This window comes from Anopheles gambiae, chromosome 3 (genome assembly GCF_943734735.2).
Source record: "Anopheles gambiae chromosome 3, idAnoGambNW_F1_1, whole genome shotgun sequence".
Lineage (NCBI taxonomy): Eukaryota > Metazoa > Arthropoda > Insecta > Diptera > Culicidae > Anopheles > Anopheles gambiae.
In genome coordinates, this window is record NC_064602.1 from 33,123,017 (window position 1) to 33,145,480 (window position 22,464).

General features: G+C 43.9%; 1 protein-coding gene across 2 annotated transcripts in view; it reads right to left on the bottom strand.

The window, feature by feature from the left end:
• Positions 1-234: 234 nt before the first annotated feature.
• LOC1269227 (ankyrin repeat domain-containing protein 29) overlaps positions 235-22,464 on the bottom strand; it is a 238,270-nt gene continuing 216,040 nt past the window's right edge. For both annotated transcript variants that reach the window (XM_061659119.1, XM_061659118.1), the window contains exons 4-8: positions 22,093-22,191; positions 20,561-20,659; positions 13,118-13,216; positions 2,522-2,719; positions 235-2,450 (exon numbers count right to left, since the gene is read on the bottom strand). In XM_061659119.1, the coding sequence (XP_061515103.1) occupies positions 2,058-2,450; positions 2,522-2,719; positions 13,118-13,216; positions 20,561-20,659; positions 22,093-22,191 (888 nt within the window). In that variant the 3' untranslated portion in view covers positions 235-2,057. The remainder of the gene's footprint in view (positions 2,451-2,521; positions 2,720-13,117; positions 13,217-20,560; positions 20,660-22,092; positions 22,192-22,464) is intronic.

Genomic DNA, 22,464 nt, shown 5'->3' on the forward strand with positions numbered 1-22,464 from the left:
TAAAAAACACATAAAAATTATAAATTGTCACTCAAATTGAAATAGTTAGTGAAAAGTTAGTAAAAAAAAATACATAATCAATTTAGATAATTAGTGCTTTTAATTAAACATTCACCGCAAAAATAATGATCTAAATTCTCACCTGTTCCTTGGACGCTTTTCCAAACCGCAGGATCGCCGTCGCTTGTGATACATCGCTTCCGGAACAACAACAAAAAATGCAACACTCTGGGCTTCAGGAAACTTTGCTTCGGATATCAGACAGGGGTTTATTCGTATTTCAGCATTGGTTGTAACGAGCGTTTTCTCCGCCGGCGGCGGCAACAAGCAACAAGTTCTCTAGGCAAGAAGCAAACCTATATCACTACACTCTTAATACGTGTCCCGGGCACAACGGCACAAGGACACCAATATATCCCTCTAACCTTCCGGAACTTCTCTGAAGACTACTACAGCAGCGGGCGTGAGGGAGTTTCCTCCAGTCCGATATTAACACTTTCATTACACCTTTATCATTGCGTTGGTTTGGCAACGCCGCTCCAGCGGGTTCGTTTTGCTGCGCTCTCGGGCCTGCCATGCAATCACAAATCAATGTCCATGCCAACGTCCTCCAGCGTTGGCCCGTTTGTCCGGGACATTACAATCAGGTGAAGAACGCTCTTTTTTTGTTGCTTCCTATGTATGTGTGTGTGTGTGTGCGGGACACTCTGCTCATCCTGCTGCTGTACGCGCAAGGCGCAATCTCCGCGCGTGCTATGGAAGCGGAATGAAAGTTTCCCATTTTCCCGGCACCGTTGGTGGTCTCTCTGCACAACCACGACGATGACGATGATGATGGCATTTGGGAGACCAGCAAAAGGCCGGAGCCTGGGACAGTTGTTGTTTTTTTTTTTTTTATTATTGCTGCACGCACACCACCACATCCGTGTTCCCGCAGTGTCATCTTCGCGGTGTACCGGAACCGCCCGGCTGGGGAGGACACCACACCAAGGCGCACGACAGTTTTCATTGAAGTGGTTGCTTTCGTGGGTCTCTGATGTTCGATTTCAATCTCGCTCGCAGCGGGTGGTTCACCCATAACCAGGCACATACAGTCCATCGTAAAAGGCGGGAGAGCAACCTCGAAAAGGATTCGCGATTTGTGGTCGCAGTAAAAGTATGCGGAACTTACTCCACCAATCCTTTCGTTTGCTAGCTGAAGCGTGGTAGGATGTCATTGCGGCTTTGGGATGAGAACGGTAGCGCGGGATGGGATGTGTCAATAGCAGAAGTGCACTAGCACTTCCGGTGTACGTTCGCCAGTGTGCGCCATTCTTTGATCCTATACGGCACCCGACCCGACGTTGTGTCGCTATCCTTTACAACCGAATCTAACTTTTACTTGCAGCTCCAGGTTTTACTTGCTATCGAATGACAGCAACCTGGGTTTTGTTCCGTCGGCTGATCGGTGTCCGCCCTGATCCGTCCGGGGTCAAATAATATTTTGTCTCCTGGAGCGGGGTAAATAGCAGCAATAATAACGATAACGTTTAACGACAATCGTTGCCATGACCGGCACAGCACAGCAATGGCATGAACCGCAGAAGTGATATTGTGATGACCGCATGGGAATGCTCGGGTCGTTGTGGGACTGGAACAGAGCCGGAAGTGTCACGTCCAACCACAGTGCCGGTGCTGCTGGGTGCATTTTATTGTGCAGGATTGCATCCACAGTATTTCGAGTGTTTGTGCAGCGTATACTGAATTCTTCGTACTGATTTTGTATGTTTGTTTTTGAGCACATCGAGAGAGTATTTTGAGCTTTTAGGAGCAGTTAAGTTGAAGCTTTTAAGTCAATGATTAATCTTCAATTACTGCCAATAGTGTTAAACACTGGTGCCTTGCATAGGAAGACCAAACTTTCGAAAGGAACCGATCGCTCCGAAACACTATTCTAGTTTGCTTACTGTTAGTTTGATTAAAAGATTAAATAACAAAACACTGGAAGGAATAGGCGTTGTCGGACGAAATGGGTAACGATGGGATAGGAAAGCTTGCTTGCTTTCTACCCTCCCCCTCTAACCAGTGATGGCTACTGATGAGGCGGCAGCTCCTTTGGCCGTCGATGCTTTGCTTTGGTTTGAGGACGGTCCCACTCGTTTTGGAGTTCCGCCGGGTCCTGTCGGTTGCTTCTGTAGCTGATCACGCTCCTTCAAGTACTGATGCACGGAGGCAAACTTTTGCTGCCGGGCGAGCTGCAACGGTGTGTAGCCGTCCTGATTTGCGATCGTACAGTCGGCACCGGCCGCTACCAGCTGCTTCACGATCGGCAGATGACCGAACATGACGGCGGCATGCAAGGCCGTCTCTCCGTTCGCTAGCCGGCCCAGATTGGGGCGGAATTTGAGCAGCTCCTGCACCACCGCACTGTGTCCCTTGTGGGCCGCCTTGAACAGGGCCGTCGCTCCATCCTGTTGGACATAGAGCACAGGCATTTGAATGAGTTGGTATTTTTGAATGGTGATGGTGTTTGATTACTTACACATCGCACAGCATCCACCACGGCGCCATTGTGGAGCAGTATCTTGACAACGTGATCGTGGCCCATCTGGGCCGCTATCCAGAGTGCTGTGGCGCCATCATTGCGCGGTGCATCCGGGTTCGCACCGGCAGCTAGCAGGAGCTTCAGCACCAAGCTGTGGCCGTTCTGTGCCGCTATGAAGAGGGGTGTCGCTCGGTCCTGTGGAAAGGAAGATGAAAGGAGTATGATCATGACCCGTAATTATAAAATTCAGAAGTATTTCTGCATGGAAATATGGGGAATAGCCATTTTGAAGATGTTGTGGAGGATATTCTGTTTGCCTTATGAGAATGTTTTAAACATCTTTGTAACAAAGTAGAGGCGTTCGGATTCAACATCGGAATTCGTCCAAGATACATCTTATGAAAGTATATGTTTTGATGGTGTAAATACTGAACTCTGTGGAAGATCCAATGTGATCCATAGTTCAGACAAAACAATATTCAATTTTTCATCGACACCTCTCAGAGTGTCATTATGGAATTATGGATCATCTAGAAAAGTCGTAACATCATATGTCAGGATATTTTAACATCTTGTTGAATTTTGAAATACTGTTACAAATCTGCAAATACAGTTTTAGGAAAAGTTAAGAGATATTATCTGCAATAATCATTAAGTTGTTGTGAGGATCTATGAGCACATTCCATCTGTCGTTTGTGAAAGTTGTAACGAGTTTTGGAATTTTAATAGCCCGAAAGATATCATCTGAAAACGAGAAATGATCTAGTGATCGAGGAAGTCACCAATAAGGTACATCTTACGGAACTACAAATTTGGATGTCCAAAACATCAACCCGCATTCTGCGCAAGAATCAAATATCACTGAACTTGATAGTTCAATCAACATCATGTTTTCGACAGACATCATGTTGTCGGGAATTTCTGAAGATATTCTGATTACCTGATCTATGAACATTGGAGCTTTCTCTGAAATGGATTTAAAATATTCAGCTCCCTTGCGTACTCATCAGCAGGAAACAAGAGTGATCGCGTAACACGGGAAGTCCACCTGTGGAACACTTTTATAGTACCATCACTTTGGATATCATAAACATCTTCCGACATTCGGTGGACCAACTAAAGCATGCCCGTCGTCTTGGGAGGGCTAGTTCAGAAGTTGCCAAAGCGTCCGCAAACATTCGCACCGGTCGCATTAGCGGCAGAGGTTACGCTCCCACGATTTCTGAAGCAAAAAGGTGATGCCACCCGGACGACCGGTTCCGGGCGCAAGCAATCAGCAAACGACCCCCATCTAGCTAGAATCATTAGACGCCGCCACATTGACGGACGCATTTTTGTGGTTATTTATGCACGCGAAACCTAGTGCGGGCGGGCAACCACTCCGGCTCGGGTGTGACCTGCAACATTCTAGTGGTGAAAATTGCACAAGAAATGGCAATGCCGAGAGAGAGAAAGAGAAACAGACAGCGAGAACTCAACCGCCGAGGGAGTGTTTGGTAGTAAATCAACCAATTTACAGTTACGGACCTGACCTAAATCCCTTACCAAGAACTTATATAAATTACCCGACCCCGAAACCAAAAAAAAACCAGCCTCACGCGGACAGCTGATGATGCAGATGCTGCAGGCCATGAGCAGGAAGATGTATGTGCAGGGGTACCGCCGTGGGCTTCAAGCCCATCGCACAAACCGCCAACAGGGCAGGAGCGCACACACACACAGAAACCGCACAAGCAGCTTGCGGTGGTTGAATTGTCCAAAATGAGGGGGGCAGAACGGCGTGAACTACTTCTTCCCGGTTAGTCTCGGCACGTCCCTGCTAGCCTCTGAACCGCAAGCAAATTAATCCCGCGGGCGCCAGACAGCAAAAAAAACCTCAGAAAAGAGATGGGTTAAACAAAAAAAAACGATGCACACCTTTTCAGTTCAAAACCTTTTCATAATTCTTGATGATTTTCGCTCGCGCGCAGGACCCACATCATCACGGTTGGTGCGTTGCCCTGCTGCTGCTGCTGCTGCTCGTTTTCTTAGGGACAGATCCCCTTTCCCTCATCGTTGGCATTGGCATTGGGGAGCATCTTTTGATGGGTTTCTACGGCATGCATTTTTTTTTGTTGCACCATCCCATCCGAAGAGACCCCACGCCCGGCTGTATCCTTCGCTTGGTTGGTTGCCCTAGCAACCCAAAACCCTTCTCGGAAGGAAGCGGGTAATCGGGCCAATTTTTCACTTTACCATCAACTTCCTTTTGGGGGATCGACCTACTTCCAACAGCAGTAAACGGTCACACACACACACATGCACCATCTCTAGCTCGTCAGGAATTTTAAGCCGAATCGTGAGTCTGTTGCAGAAGAAGAGACGACCAACTGCAAAAAAGCTACCCCACTAAGATTACATCTTTCACTCGAACTTTGGTGCTGCTCCTCCGATCGAATAAATCGGCCAAAAGAGTTATGCAACGGGCACGGGAGTTTTGGTTCGCTTTCGGGTGTAGAAGCTTTTACACAACACTCTTCGGCGGTGGTGGTGGTGCTGCGCCACAGGGCGAGAAGTTGCGCCGGAATTTCGTAAACATCTGCATACGCGCTCGGCACCGGCACAACGGCATCAGAGAGTGGCAGAGAGTGCAATAAAAAAAGGTCACTTATCGTGTTTACAACCCTACACAGGCACGGCACACGGCGGCCGTAGCGAGAATGATAGACATTTATGGATGGGTGGTAAATTGAGCATATGATGCTGATCGCAAACCAGGTGGCGGTGGTTTGGTCGTTAGTGTTAGCGTGCATGGATGGTTGGGGTAAGTAAGTACTAATTTTAAGCTCCATAAATTTACGACCAGAGCGGCGGGTCATTGGAAGAATGTGTGGCATTTATGCAACACTTCTTTTGTGGTTCTGGATTGTAAAATTTATTGGATTTGAACGTTTAGTTTGTCTGATGTATGGTTCCATGGTATTAATGGTACAAGTGGCATATTAAAAGAGAAGGAATATAAGCATTTGAATAATCAACTGATTAAATTACAATAAGATCTCTTCAAAGCGAACTTCCAATAGATGTACAACTTAGCGAAAGTAACTTAAATTTGAAGTAAGTATCCAAGGAACTGAGTAGTATAAAATGACAATCTTTGAACCCAGAATTAAAAAAAAAACATGGAACCTGACAGGTTGAAACATACGTAGTTGGATAATTCATCAATTGGCACCTAAAAAATCCTAAACAAACAGCAATGTAGCAATGCAGAAATCATGTGAATATCCAGAAGTGCACTGTAGAAGAAGCCGAGGATATTCATCTTGGAGATGTTCTCAAAATCTTCATTTCATCGAACCACTCAAAAAGACTGCAGATTAGAAATACTTTGCTATACTAATCCAACCAACATTTTTCGAAAAATGATACTGTCTACGTCTTGGAGTATTTTCCAATGTCATGATATGATTCTGTTAACATGTTTTGCAAATAAAGCTGTTTTATATTTTATTTTCAGCTCTTTTTTTGTATTTCACACTTTAAAAACATTTCCAAATCGTAGAAAGAGAAGGATAATGGATTTAAAACGATTCACTTTCCAAGAAATACACCTTCAAATTCCAGATTTCTTCACAACAATTGTGAGATTCATTACGGGTATTGCAGAACCCCAAGCTGTTGCTATCCCCGGAACGAATGACGCACCTGTATCACTTTGGCAGCTGTCATTTTATGACACTTTCGCAAGAATTGAACCACTTCCCAGAAAATGATGAACCAAACTTCCGAGAAATAGTTCCGGGAAAGTACCATATGAAACCTTCACAACAAAAGTTAGTCACGTGTGCCTTTTCGTGAAGTGAGAATTAAAATGTTGTCCTTCATAGTGTTAGAAGGGCTGAACGCTTCAACAATCGGAATGATGGAATGTAGAACCAGTAAAAGGGGTTGAAGTGAACTGACACATTCTATGCAAACGAAGACCTTTTTGTATTATTTATTGAGAGCCCGTTTCCTATTTGGAGCTGTTTTAAAGACTTCTCCCTCAACCAACTTGGACATCATACAGCAAATGGTTACCTAGATACTTTCCTTTCTTTAACTATTCCCATCATTTCCATGACATAAATTATCATCTACACCTGCGTCCATTCATCCACGTGGCAAGGAAACCTACACGCACACACTGACGCGCGCACACAGGAGCACGTGTATGGCCACCCTACACAATTTCTATTCTGTGGGGAGCCATTTAGATCGCCGGAACGAAGAAATTGTGTCACTTAGCGAACAAACTGCCGGCTGAGTGTGGGAAGCCGACGACCACCACCACCACCACCACCAGGTCGCCGGTCACCGGAGTTTTGGCTGCAATATCCTGACGCATTTGTCCCGTTGCCCAACTCCCGACCGTTTTTTTACGTTCTATTAAGCAAAATTTCCATTAAAATCTAAATTGTCCACATGCATCATTTATCTTCGTTTCATTAGAATTGTATAAGGTGGTGCAGCATGCCGCCGTGCGGCAGCGACGGCCATCGTCTGCTTGGTCTGCTCCGATGGCAGCGACGTCCCGCTTCCTTTTTTTTGGCATTTCGGATCGGATTGCGTCTCAGAGTCGATCCGAAAGGCCTGGAAATTGGGATGGAATTATTTTATTCCCCGGCCATCGGCGGCAGCAGCAGCCGAGCGGCAGGCCACTGTGGGATGGATGGCCCGGCAAACTAATTTCGGCTCATCTCTCCTGTCCTTTCTCACTCCCAACTAACTCTCCTCCGGAGCAGCAGCAGCATCATCACCACGGCCAAAACCATCGGAAATGAAATCCAATCCGATTTTTCCCTCACCTTATACCGCCATTGCGCGCCGTTGCCTAGAACACGGACGAAACTGTTTTTCGAAAACCGTTCCGAATGCAGAAGCACCAAACAACTTTAGAGGAGGGAGGGTTGCCCATTTTTCGCTTATGCTGGCCGTCGTTCAAAAGTCATCGTTGATTACAATGTTCACGAGTTTTAACAAGGGTGCTGCGAAAGGAACACCGAGCCCGGGCAAGCAAATGATGCCCCTCTCCCGGATGCCTGCGGCAAACCTGGCATCGCTGGCCAAAACCCAAAAAAACACCCGGCACGAAAAGGCAGAAGCGAAATGCTGTGGCAGTGGTGGCGGTGGTGGTACGCGCGTCTTAATCATGTAATAAACTCATAAACATCGTTGCTAAGAAACGGCTCGCCCAGTTCTCCCTCGGGGCCCTGCCGGGTTCGAACAAGAGCGTTTTCGGCTGAGCGGAAAACAGCGGAAACTATCGTAACTCGCTCTAACGACAAGCTGCTGCCGCCGCCGAAGTGTGTGCCCAAGAACTGAATTTTCGATTATACTCTAACGCGACCGGGAAGGGTGAACGGTTGCGCCTAAGGAACAGAGAGAGAGAGCATGAAAGAAAACTACAAAGGAGCAAGGTAAACTATTTCACCATTTCGGATTATGGAGGAAATTTTTATGATTTGTGAACACAGCCGTCATCATCATCGTCGCCCATCGTTAACGGATTTCGGTGCTCTGGGACTGCCAACTACCCTCCCCAAAGGCACCAGGGCAGTTTTTAATGTCCAATTGTGCACAGAACCTTACAATCTCGCGATGAATTGGGCACGGAATTCGTTGCGAGCATTTTTATACAACCTTTCGCGAGCTGTCTGTATGTGTGTGTGTGTGTGTGCAGAGATTGATTGGATACGGGCATTGGGACTGGGGAACTGGACTGTGGCATACGCACAGGCAATAAATGCATTTTTATGACGTTTCAATCAATGCATAGCGGGGTACTTTTTTCCTCTATCAAGCTCTTGTTGAGAACGTGACTCATAGAATTGGATTAGTTGTAGCTGGTAAAAGAAGTTTGCATTTGTATGCCTTGCCAACTCGTAGGGAAATATTTAATTTGTTTTATAGACCGTTAAAACTATTATTTACATTACTGACGGTACTTCGTAGGAAGTCGTTGGAAGGACGACGGCTCACTGACTGACGTCTTTTACACCGAGTGAGTCTTTTAATGCCTCACACTGTGTCTCTTTTATAGAAGAATATAGAAAGATAGCTCTAGTTAGTCTACATAATAGCTATCCCTTCAATAGATATTCTTCATGCGTTGAGACAAATATTGTCAGCGAATTTCTTACTTATTATATGTCATTCAAAAAACAACTTATAGCTTTGTAAATGTTACACTGTTTCTGAATTTTTTAAACACCTAGACATTTATCGAAATATGTAGCATACATTCGAAACAATTGACTACCATTACTCTCGTACCGCTTTAATTTCTTGAAAAACTACTCCTCTATCTTGGTGTTCACATCTTTGGAAAGTCCCAAATTGCCAAAATAAGAAAACAATGGCCACAAAGAAAACAATTGGTAGGGTAAATGTACCAATAGTGGTGCATTTTTTAGTGGTACAGTTGAGTTTAATGGATATTAAGTGTCAGCAAGGACAATTTCTGAATATTTTAACACATAACAATTGGAATATATATTATCTTTGCAATCACAACCATTTTTACCATGAAACACATCAAATTTAGGAAAAAAAAACATATTTTTCTGACTGCTTCGTTGTACCTATAATGGTGGTATGGTTCTTATATTCGTCGTATTGTGTTCCTATAGTGGTAGTAAACAAAGATGCCTCAAAACAGTGTATAATATCAATGAAACTTAGTTTCGAAACTGTTTTCGTATGAATAGCCAGGATTGCTGCCATAACATTCATTTCTTGCGTAATTTGATCGTAAAAAAATGTATAAATTTGATCGATGAAACTATTGACTAAAATACTGCATCACATATGTCGTCAACCGACACCCGGAAGAGTGTGCTTGATTTGAAGTCAATTTTTCATTCAACCATATAAGCGAATTTTGGCCTTTTTTGGTTAACTCCCTACATAAAACTCATTGCTGTAGCTTATTTTAGTGAAAACAGTACGACATGTCAAAAATATCCTCAAAAAAATCTAAAACGACCGGTTTTTATGGATTTTATAATTATAACCACTATAGGAACATGCCTGTTTTGTGTACCTATAATGGCACAATAGTAAAAAACACTTAAAAATGCATAAATATGGTCGAAAAGCAATAAATTTTAGTAAAACAATAACATTACATTATGTGGAAAAACTAATGTGTGGTTATGTAGTATTTAGAAGGTTAACAGAAATATGAGTTTTGTAATGACATCATAAGTATTTTGGAAAAATGTTTACACATTTCACAAAATAATGGATATTTCGGTCACTAGGTAACGGAATGGCCCCATTTATCTTTTAAACCCTTTGTAAAAGGCTAAAGAACATTTCACACTAACGTAAATAACTTAATTACTTTTAATTTGCCGTATGGACCGCATTTTAGTGCAATACCGCCACTATTGGTACTACCACCATACTTTTACTCTAGTACACCTACGATAACTTGCACATATGCAAGACATTTGAAATCAAAGTTTAGTTTTCATGAGTAAGATAGAAAGTCTGTTTTGGTCAATAAAAGTTCTACTAAATCAATAGAAATACAAATAGAACTTAACAAAAATACACAAAGTCGTTATTCGCATGTGCGTACAATTCATACACAAGATCGACTTATATGGATAAAATCCCATTTGATCATTTAGGTATATGATTTTCCAGAATTTTCAACTATTTGTGATTAACAAATATAGTCGATTGTGTTACATGTAGAACACGTATTTGCGATTGCGACAATCATTAATTTAATAAACATAATTTCTACCAAGTATTCCACCCAAAATGCAGGTCATATCTTTTAAACTTAACATTGGTTCGAATGTCACATTCGAACGGTCCCGTGGTACAGTCACGGAGCGGTCCCGTGGTACAGTCGTCAACTCGAACGACTCAATATCATTCCCGTCATGGGTTCAAGGATCGTCTCCCGGTAGCAAGGATTGACTATCCTGGCTGTGTGGTAATGGATTAAGTCTCGAAAGCCTGCATAGGCCGGCATGTCCGCGTAGGACGTTACACCAAATAGAAGAAGAAGAAGTCGAATGTCACATGCAAGGTCTTGGAACATCAGTACGATTCAGAATAATCAATCATATTGTAAATGATGATCACCAAGTAAAATTGCATGTATTTTTTCGGCTCAAAGCTGGAATAGGCACTCCCATTATTGAGCTAAAAATATTTCAATTTTGATGAGACTTTACAAGGACTCCTCCAAAGGCGAGATCTTGGACAATATCTAGGATACGGTCAGGAAATAGCACATTTCCAGATCGACCACAAAGTGCTCCTAGTGAGGTGTATGACGCTGTTTTTGAGCCTCTTCTTGTACCAGAATACAGAATCAATACTGATTAACATGTGAGTTCGCAGTTAACTGAAATATTACCTTTTCAGGAAACGAAACAAACCATTCCAGTTCATTTATTTACATTGTATAAATTGTAAAAACATAATTAACGACCATTTTGACTGCCAAAATAATCATTATCAGCTATCCTTACATCAATTATTTCACATATTTCACTCACCCAATGCTAAACCATTTCAAGAAACACCCTTTCAACCCCCGGGTGGAAGCAAACAAGCGCAACCGGATGCAAAAAGGGGTACACCAATCTCGCCTGTCTTTCCAAACCAGATTTGCGTACCCATTTCCATCAGTACCCAACGCGGAAAAACTACACAAACCACACGATAAGTTTAGAACCACCGCGTACACCCCATTTATCAAACGGACCATCATCATCATCATCATTTCCCGCTTTCAAACGCACCGAACCGCGCACCGCGCCTTCGTTACACACCTTTTGCGTAATCCTGCTTGTAATGCTACCCCCCGCCTACTCGAACCCTTCGCAAGACTCGTGACATGTTAATTACACCGACCTTCGCCCTCCCGCTCCCAATGGACTTTCTCTCCGGCGAGCTCGGCGTTTAGGTTGCTCAGCCGGATTCTATTTGTGCCGATGATTAATTTATGGATGGCGGAAAAACTCTAACGTGCACGTGTAGCAGCAGCAGCAGCATCACAAACTCACGGAGAAAGTGTTTTCAACGCAAGTGGCCACATGCGCCACTTCCCAAGGATCTGGGATCCCGACCGTGTGCACCACGAACCACCGCTGCAGCCGCCCCCAAATCATCATCGCGGAAGGAAAAACACGTCGTTTGCAATCTTTGGTTCCTTCTGCGACTCACTCACAGACTCCAGACTCCAGGCGGCAGCGGGGGCAGAGTGGAGTTACAAATTATGGTAGCATATTTTATTTTGCTTCGCCGGTTTTTTGAATTTAATCTTCCAGCAGAAACCTTCTCCGTCCCCAAAAGCATCCTGCCGCCGGCTGGGTGTTTGTGTGTGTGGCCGGCTGGCTGCTCCGGAAGCGCTGCTGTTAATCGGAATGTTCTGAGCTGATGTCTGCCGTGTTCTGGCAGTTGCAGTCGGTGGGGAGTGAGGTGAAACAGGCAGTGCGTGGGTAACACCACGACGACGTGCAAAAGCAATTTTTGCCCATTAGGAGGACTTTAATGAAGTAGAACGTTAATTTTTAATACACTCACGCGTCCAGGACGAGAGGGAGGAGAGGGCGAAAGAAGGCAAAACTGGCAGAAGAAGTACACAGCAACACACAGCTGGGAAGGAAGATTGAACGGTTCGATTTGGGATTGGGAGGCCCCCGCCCAATGTTCGACATGAACGCGCATCAAAAGCTGATACATAATCTTCGACATCGTTATCAGAACTTTCCCGACATTTCCTTAAGGTTATTTTCCTCGCCCGCTGCGTCGTTGTCCCGTGCACCAGGGCCGGCTAGAAGGGGAGAGATGTTCATCAGCAAACCAATACTTAAATGCTCGGTTGCCTTCGGGGAGTGGCTTTGGCAAGCGAAGGGACGAAAGAGCAAGCTTGAATTCTACCACGGCACGGCGCTCATCAATTTTCCCATTCGATAGCGACCAGCATTATCTCCCCCACCGCTCGGCTTAAGACGTAGACGTTGAGCATCGGTTTTTATATGATCGGCTGGGCTGTGTGTACTGTTGCTCCTTCGTTCGCGGAAGGAGCATCGAAGAGAGAGATAGAGAGAAAGAAATAGAGGGAGAGCGAAAAGCCTCCGAAAAAAGGAGTAAATTAAACACCAATCATGATGCCACCGTCAGCCACGGCTTTGGGAGGAAGTTTGAAGGGAGAATAGCGTCCGGGCGGGAAGCGGAGCGGAAGTTTTGACGAGAAAATCCTTGATTGAATTTACCGTCACCGCCGATGACGGGAATGAGGGTGCCGGGTGGATGGAGAAACATTTTCCCCAACCGATCTTCATTTTCCAAGGCAATATTCGATGGGAGAGAAGAGGAGAAGGTGAAAAAGAGTACGCAGAAGCGTCTTTTTTAAGTGAAAACAACACGCAGACGACCCCCCCGCCAGATATCCCGCGCGAGGATGAAAGATATTGCGCGGAAGCCTTTGCCGGCCCCTGGCGGACAGTGACTCCGCACTGCTTGGACCTGGCTCTTGGCGGAAGTAATCCGAGGTGAAATAATGAAAACTAATTACGGAACGCGGCGCACAAAACTTACCTTCATGCAGGCGTGCACGCTGGCACCGTGGCTTAGCAGCTCGCTCACCATGGCTTCGTGGCCGCCCTGGCAGGCAACGAACAGTGGCGTTCCGCCATCCTTTTTTTTTTTTTTTGAGTGCAAAAAGCGGAAAAGAAACGAAAAAAAACAAAGAACAACATTAAACACAACATCGTCACCGTCAGCAGGACACATCATTGTAAGAAAAATGGAGAGAGGAGAGACAACTAGGGGTGGGAAAAATGGAAAACATAAATGTGCTCTCCTGCCGTTCACCGGTGTAGTGTCACCGCTCGAAACAGGTGACCAAACAAGAGTAACGAAGGATTTAATTAAAGTGTTGGAAGGAAACAAAAAAAAAACACAGTTGGAACAAAAATCTTTGTGCATGGAAGGAGGATGAAGAGGTGCAAAGTGCATTCTTTGTATAATATGTTGAATATTTGGTTTTTTTTTTTTTTTGCTTCGTTTTTACACGTTTTGCTTCCCTCAATGGCTATTCTAAAGAGCTCCACACGCTGCTGTTAATTTACTTCGACAGTTTTAACAATGATTTTTCATTTACGTTACATCCTGTTAGGTGCGAGCGTAAGGTCCGTGCAGAAAGCTTAAGGGCCACAAAAAAGGTATTAAAATACTGACAGTTGATTATGCTTAGCAGCCATTAGTCATGCTTAAGGGAATATATGATCCACATCTAGGTTTGTTTTTCATTGCACTAAATTGTACCAAAATTCAGAGTAAAACAATGATTTCTTCTCCTCAAACATCTAATTAGCCTAATAAACCTAAATACTCGATTTACACATTCCTTTTAATCCAAAATTTTACCATGGAGCGATCAAGTTATGTCTCTCAGTTATCAATTTGTGACAATTTTCATTATTTAAAGTTTGCATTGTTTATGGATTTTTGACGATTACAGGGTTTACCTAGCCAATCCGGCATCGTCAAAGCGTTATCGGTCGCCGTAAATACTTTTTCGGGCGACGTAAACCCTCAATTGGGCACTGTCATTTCTATTCGGGCCTTGTGAAGTATGAAACGGGCATAGTACAGAATGAAAGCGTCCTACTCTTGAAGGTGTCAAATCGGTAGCTTCGGAGTGTTTGATCCATCAAGTTGTTTAAAAATAAGTATTTTGCATGTTGTTTAACTTATTATATATTATTTTAAAATGTTCACCTAATTAAATCACCAAACATATTATACTTTAAAAAATATATAAAACCAAATTGCATTGTACGGGTTTGAATTAAAAATTTTAAAAAAGGAATTTGAATAATTTTTTATGTGATTAAACTTATAAATAGTGAATATTCTTACATATCAGTTCAACTACTAGCAAAAAAGTATTGTTTTACAGATGGAAAGCAACAAAATATAAAGTAGGCCCAATTCATTCTGTACTTTGCCCGATTCATACTTCACAAGGCCCGAATAGAAATGACAGTGCCCAATTGAGGGTTTACGTCGCCCGAAAAAGTATTTACGGCGACCGATAACGTTTTGACGACGCCCGATTGGCTAGGTAAACCCTGTATTTCGACAAACAATGCGTCCGGTCAGATAAAAAAACGCATCAGTTCTTTATAATAAGCATCTATGCTTCTCTCTAAAGCCCGGATTACAGTTCGAAAGAATTTGAACGTGAAGTTTTAAATTTTTCCCCTATATATCATTTAATATTAATCAGAATATGGCTTACTCAACACCAAAAGAAATGAAATTTAATATTCACTTTCACTCAGGCTGTAACCCGGACTTAAGGCATCAATTTTTTACTCTAGACACACCTGTTTTTGGCCCTAAGTTAACAATTTTCGACTCTTGTACTACCAAAGACAAATTTACAACGTATTTGAGCAGATATATGACAACGTAAACGTAACGTAAAAGTCGCTTTCGCATATCGCTCAGTATATTTTCTTGAAAATCGCGCTGTTTATCACACTATTTTTCGGTTTCTGTATAATCACAATATTTTAGAACACCGTTCGTATATCGTGCATTAGTGCGTTTATCTCTGTGACCCAAAAACTCGCGCATATTTCGCATTTCGGATCGCGTCGGAGTTCACGCGTCCTGACCGCCATCGCTCTTGTTGCTGCAACGACAACCTGCACCGTTTCCCGTAGAATGGCCCGTATTTGCAACGCCTGCACTATGGAAATTGCGGAGGCATCTATCAGCTGCTGCCTGTGCGACTCTCCATTTCATCAGCGCTGCACTTCGGTTCCCGCTGATCTGTTCCTGCGCATTTCGGAATATAAACAATTACACTGGTGCTGTATTGGCTGCAACAACGTCTTCATGAATCCGCGCACCAAGTTCGTAAAAGACGCAGCCATGCAATCTGGATTCCAGGCGGCAATAACGACAGTAGCCGAAAGCATCAAGACCGTTATGGAGCCATTGACTAACGAAATTAAAACTGGATTTGCACGGATGAGCCAACTTGACCTAAAAACTCCACGTAGCAGTCACCCTCCCGCAAAAATTCGTCGCATAAATCCATCCAAACGTTTGTTTTCCGATGTCATTAAGGACAATCACGCATTGTTTACATTCGGTGCTACGAGCAATCAAAGAAATAGCCAAAACAACAATACGAAGCGAATTGACGATGTTCAACGCAAAACTCATGCACCACCTGTGATAACTGGCACAAAAAAGGATATAGCAGCTTTTCCTATCAAAATAGTTCCCGCTCATTCCGCGGTGCAAAAATGCGCGTTGTATATTTCCCGGCTCTCTCCCGATACAACCAGTGACCAAATTGTACAAATGGTCAAACAAGCTTTATCCATTGACGATGCTACAGCATACTGTCTTATTCGCCAGGGTACAAATACGGCTACACTCTCATTCCTGTCGTTTAAAGTGTTAGTGCCTTTATCACTACGTGACAAGGCTCTTTCCCCTGACACCTGGCCTCTTGGCCTATCAGTACGTGAATTTATTGACTACCGAACTCAACAGCCGAGTGCAAATTTTCGTATACAACCGCCAATGGGTCTCTCCACCCCTACAACTTTGCCTACGGTGCTAAATATTCGCTCACCGCCACTGCTGGATCACACAATTTTATCGGCACACACTCCACGCACATCACCAACACCGCAAACCCACTAATATTCACCGGTATTCAGTCCACGCACATCGCGCACACTTACAACCACACAAATCATCCTGACACGTCTCAAGAAACGAAGAACACCGGCGCTGAAACAACGTTAATAAATAATAATTGCACTTACCAGACGATTGTTTTTCCTACAACAAACAACATTTTTTCCACTGAGGCAGTGCTTGACGAAAGGCGCACGCAACTTAATGATCGTGAAACCAAAACAAACCATCGCCAAAGAACGGACACTACACTCACACAATCGCACGGCTATCATGTCAATCCTACAGGGGTCGCCTGCCGTAATAATACTGACGAATTATTGTTCCTGTACCAAAACGTTAGAGGATTGAAATCTAAATGCAATCAAGTATTTGACTATGTTTCTACAACCCACTATGACGTTATTATCCTGACTGAAACATGGTTGGATTCAACGATTGATTCCTCGGAATTGTTCCCGGATAATTATACAGTGTATAGAACAGACCGCAGCACCAAAAATAGTAAAAAATCAACCGGTGGCGGGGTTCTTATTGCCGTTGCTTCACACCTACGTACAATACTTTGTCCTACACAGGATACCGTTGAGCAACTCTGGGTAAGAGTTTATGGTAATAAACGTACTTTTATCACGGGTGTAGTGTACATTCCTCCAGATTTAGTAAACAACACTACTACCATGCAAACTATCTGCTCCACCATAGATAATATTGCTTGTGCAACCACCGATACGTTTCTCCTATTCGGGGACTTTAACTTCCCCAATCTTTCCTGGAACACCGATGATTCTAACGTTCCTGCACTGCGAATCAATTATGAGAATTCACGAATTACGGACAACTGCCGCTCTTTGCTTGACTGCATCTATAGTAATGGGCTTTCTCAGATCAACTTTATACCTAATGCATCGGATAACATTCTCGATCTCATAATTGTCTCTGACGAGATCCTACATTATTGTGCCCCACCGGTGGTGTCACCCTTCCCTATGGTTGCCGTTGATGTTCATCATCCTCCTGTTGAACTACACTTAACTGGTGCTGGCAATACAGCTCGTTCCTGGCGTTCTACCGCACCAAACCGTGAGTCCGGCACACGTAACTACAGGCGAACTAACTTTATCCGTCTAGCTGAACTGCTTCAATCTACTGACTGGTCTTTCCTGGAAGGTAATCCGGATGTTAACTCAGCATTGGAACTATTTAACACAACACTACTGGCGCTTATATCTGATTGCTGTCCTCTAATGCCACCGCGTCGCAGTCCACCATGGTCTGATGCACGTTTACGCCGTCTAAAGCAAAACAAAGCGTCATGCTTTCGCTTTTACAGTACAAATGGTACACAACACTCCAAATTAAGGTTCATTGCTGCCCATAATGTATATAGAAGCTATAACAGACAACTTCATACTCGTTATCTCATTCGAGTGAAATTCTCGCTCATCAGACACCCAACACGATTCTGGAGGTATGTTGAATCAAAACGCGGTAACAGCTCGCTCCCCGATGTTCTCACATATAACAACGTCTCCACAAGCAGTAAGGAAGGCATGTGCAACTTATTTGCTGATCGTTTCAAGGACTGCTTTACTACGGATGATGCAAGCTTATCATTAGAAGCAGCTTTAAATAATGTGCCCCGTGATGTTGTTGACATTGACGTACGCGATATTATTATCTCGGTAGATACTGTACTACGTGCTCTGCAGCAGGTCAAAACCTCATACAACCCTGGACCCGATGGTATTCCTACGGCAATCCTTGCCAAATGCCGCGAATTTTTAGCAGAGCCTCTGTCTCAAATCTACCAACTCTCTTTTGCACAAAGTACTGTACCCACGGCCTGGAAATCCTCTGTGATGTTTCCGGTGTACAAAAAAGGGGATAAAAACTCTGCTGAGAACTACCGCGGTATAACCACCTTGCCTTCTTGTGCCAAGGTGTTTGAGATCGTCATACAAAACTCGCTAATGTATCACTGTCGTTCTTATATTTCTACACGCCAGCATGGTTTCTTTCCTCGACGCAGTGTTACCACAAACCTGGTGGAATTCGTCTCCAACTGCCATGCAGCCTTTACTTCCGGAGCTCAGATGGATGCAGTATACACTGATCTTAAGGCTGCGTTTGATCGTGTGAACCATCGCTTGCTGTTGGCTAAGCTCGCCCGGATCGGTCTCTCTACTCCGCTGGTGAATTGGTTCAGGTCCTATATCTCTGAACGTAGCTACTACGTACAAATCGATGGTGTCTCCTCTAACGTTTTCGAGAGTTCATCTGGCGTCCCTCAGGGCAGCAACTTGGGACCACTGCTGTTCTCGCTTTTTATTAACGACATCACACTGGCCATTACGGAAGCAGATTGTCTGCTTTATGCGGATGATGTTAGGCTGTTTCGTATCGTACGTAACACTTCCGACTCTCTTTCTCTGCAAAGATCGATTGATGTTTTCTCTGACTGGTGTATCAATAACGACCTGCTAATTTCTGTTGATAAGTGTACGTCAATGTCTTTCTTTAGAATAGCTAGTCCGATAAGGTATATCTATAGCATATCAGGGACACAACTACCGCGGTGCAATACGGTCTGGGATTTAGGAGTCACCCTGGATCGCAAACTAGATTTCCGACAACATTACTGTGATATTTTAGACAAAGCTAACAAAATGCTAGGATTTATTCGTCGACATTCGAGAGAACTCAATGACCCACACTGCCTGTTAACTCTGTATAAGTCCTATGTTCGTTCCATCCTCGAGTTTAGTTCTACAGTTTGGTGTCCATTCTCTAGTGTTTGGTCCAGTAGAATAGAAGCTGTCCAAAAGAGAGTTACTCGTATTGTCCTACACTTCACTCCGTGGCGTAATGTAACCCCTCGTCCATCGTATCATACTCGTTGTTTGTTGTTTGGTCTGGACACACTTGCTAGGAGACGTGATAATGCCCAATGTACGTTTTTGTCCAAACTTATTGTCGGTGAGATAGATTCGCCAGAACTACTGGCTAGAGTCAACATAAATGTCCCTCCTAGAGTGTTCCGTAACTACAGACTAATAAGAACTGACCTTACAAGACGTGCATACAGCGAGAACGACCCAATGACTGCGATGGCCCGTAAATTTAATCAGCGTTACATTTCATTTGACTGGCACCTACCTACTAGATTTTGTTGATCCGTTTTGTCATTGTACACTGCGTTAGTTATTTAAGTTTTAGTTTTAATTCAGTGATAAGGCCGCTTGTTTGGCCAATCACTTAATACAATAAACAATACAATACAATACAATACAACTATAATTTGATTGTTTTAAGGAAAAATAGTCCTAAATTGATGCCGCAGAGACTAAAATTGAATGCATTGAATCATTTGATGCTATAGAGGCAAAAATAGGCGAGTAGGAGTCGTAATTTAGCGGGTCCATAACTTAAGGTCTTAAGGCATTTTCTAAGAAGCGTTTGTATGAACTAAAATTTAACGAAAGGACATCATTTCTGAGGATATATTGAGTAAAAACATAACAGATTTAGCTAAAATCCTAGACTAAACCTTTGAAATATAGTACACAAACACTATACCCTCTTTCTTACAAACGACACATCACGACGGGCTCTCTTTTAATCTACATGCCAAAGATTAAGCATAAAATCAGAAGCAATTTGTGTATCCAATAACTTTTTGAAATACCTGATAGAAAAGGTTTGTTGTTTGCTGCTTTTCTCTATCCTTTTCCTTGTTATTTTAATTTCCATAACGTTAGCAGAATATTCTTCTCAATTGTGTGTGTTCCTTTCGAAAGGATGACGCTTCTCTAATTAATTCACACGGTACAATTGCTTCGGGTTTACTCTTTCTCCGAATAAAACAGTATGTGTTCATGCTCTTTCCCACTTCCAGCTTTATTCAGCCATACCGGCGAACTCGTTCGTTCATGGGAACGTTCGCCGCGACGCTCATTTTCACTCATTTCATAGCCCTCTAGATCAAAAATTAGAAAACCGTATAGATTTTGTACTGGCCAACCTACCGGTACAACCCTGTCCACTCATGAGCGACGAATGTTTCTCGTCGAACGAGTTCGCCGGTACGGCTGATTAATACATATTGTGTTGTAAAATTGCTTGTCCTCGCAGAGAGGACGTTCCAAACAGACAGATTTGTATATAATATTCATTTATTGTTTCCATCCTATTGATTTTACTATCCACCAAAGCAACACACTTGCCGGAAAGCAGCATATCGCCAGCAAAGGTACCGGGGTTAGATTTTATAGAAAAATTAATAAACCTGCCATCAAGATGGTTGCTTACCACGGACGAACAGTCGACGGGCGCCCCTGCCTTGAGCAGTATCCTGGCAACGTCCACGTAACCGCCCTGTGCAGCGAAGAACAGTGCCGTCGTACCGGTCTGAAAGTAAAGCGAAAGCGAAACACAAGGTCCAGGTTAGTGCCGGGCTACAATACACAATACACTTTACACACAGCAGTGTTACCAGCCGCTTCTAGTGCGCTTCTAACCAGTTGTGTAACCCCTGGCAACACTACTGACAAGCAAGCAAGCAGCAGTGTTGCTTCACGGTGAGTGCGTTTTTTGGAATCTGTCAAAGGTTGGGCTGGTCACAAAACACATCGAGAGCATGAACGATGACCGTATCCCTAGCGTCTCTGGGACGCTCGTCTCCCGAACGAAGGGACGCAGTTGGGAGTTTAATGTAAAAAATCATTTTTCCCATGGTAACCCTGTTAGATCTTTGTCATCTATCCTCACCCTTCAGGGCGCCCACTGGCAGTTCGAAAACTACTTCGCCTTGATGGACGGACCACACGCGCTGTCCAACACCGGGGTACACTCTAGTTTGCTCCTGGTCTGTGTGTTCTCCCGAGCGTCCCCGAAAAGTGGGGTTACATTTTTATGTCTTTACGTGCTTTACACATTAGCAATTGGGTCGGTCGGTTGGTGGCCAGTTGGGAGGTGTATATGGTTGAAAGCAAATGAGATGAGATGTTTCAATTTATGTTTAAACTTTTATTCCATATCAAAACCACTAAACACTGGAATTATCATCCTTATCACAGTATCACAGTACAGCATCACTGCCCCGAAGCAATAAACATTACACACTAAAACTCCTATAAGCTCACAACTCCAGTAGCGACGCCACGATTTCATTTTGCATCGATTTTTCCGACCATTTGTGTAACTACTTTTTGTACAAATAATTCCAAAACCGGGTGTATCCTCCCGGCAACGTAATTTCATACATTTATACCGTATGACCGAGCAGCAGCAGCAGCAGCAGGGGCGGAGAGAACGTGGAAGAAATATTTCCCATTCAACAACAATCCATAAACTACCTTTCAATTGAAATGGATGCGCTTTCGGGTTTCGTTTCCTGCGCGGAATTAACCGGCAAGCGGCAAAGCGGAAAGCAGGACCACATTTCCTTTACCCGGGCCGGCCTGTTTTCCACACCCGTTATCATCACCGCAGACATAAGAGCTCGATATCCGGGCGTGTTCGGGCATATCCGGCGTAAAGCAATAGCTTCTTCTTCTTCTTCTTTTTTGGCGAAATTTCCCATTCGTACAGAACACACCAAAAATCCCGCTCTTGCCCTGAATGGGCCAAGAATGTTCCCATTACATTTTGCCCGAAAGCACCGGGGCACCAACCATTTTTTTTGTATGCGGAAGGCAAGCAGTAATGTAAAGAGGATCCTCCTTTTAACTCATCGCTTTGGCGGCTAGCGAATATTATAATTTGTATCACGTTCCAGCCAGCCAAAGCTGTGCCGCTGGCACAGGAAGTGGCGGCGATGGGCAAAAAGGCATTTTACTTACCACTCGGCGTGCATTCGGATCGGCACCCTGCTCCAGCAGCTCGATGACGCAAGCTGTATGTCCACCGGCGGCAGCCAGAATTAGCGGTGTGGTGTAGTCCTGCACGAAAAGGGAGAGAGAGAGAGAGAGGGAGTGAGACACCAGGAAACGAGAATATAGAGCAAAAATTAACAAAAACCCAATGGCATGTCGCAGCGGCTATGGAAAGGATGTGAAGTGCGAAAAGTGGAAATTATTACGTCGAAAAATGTGCCAATAGTTTTGGCAGGGAGAAGCGCGATGGTGGTTAACGTACAGTAAGGGGAGCGTAATAGTGCAGCCAGTGGTCGGCAAGTTAGTTGAGCTTAGTGGTGGTGAACAAAAATGGTGTGA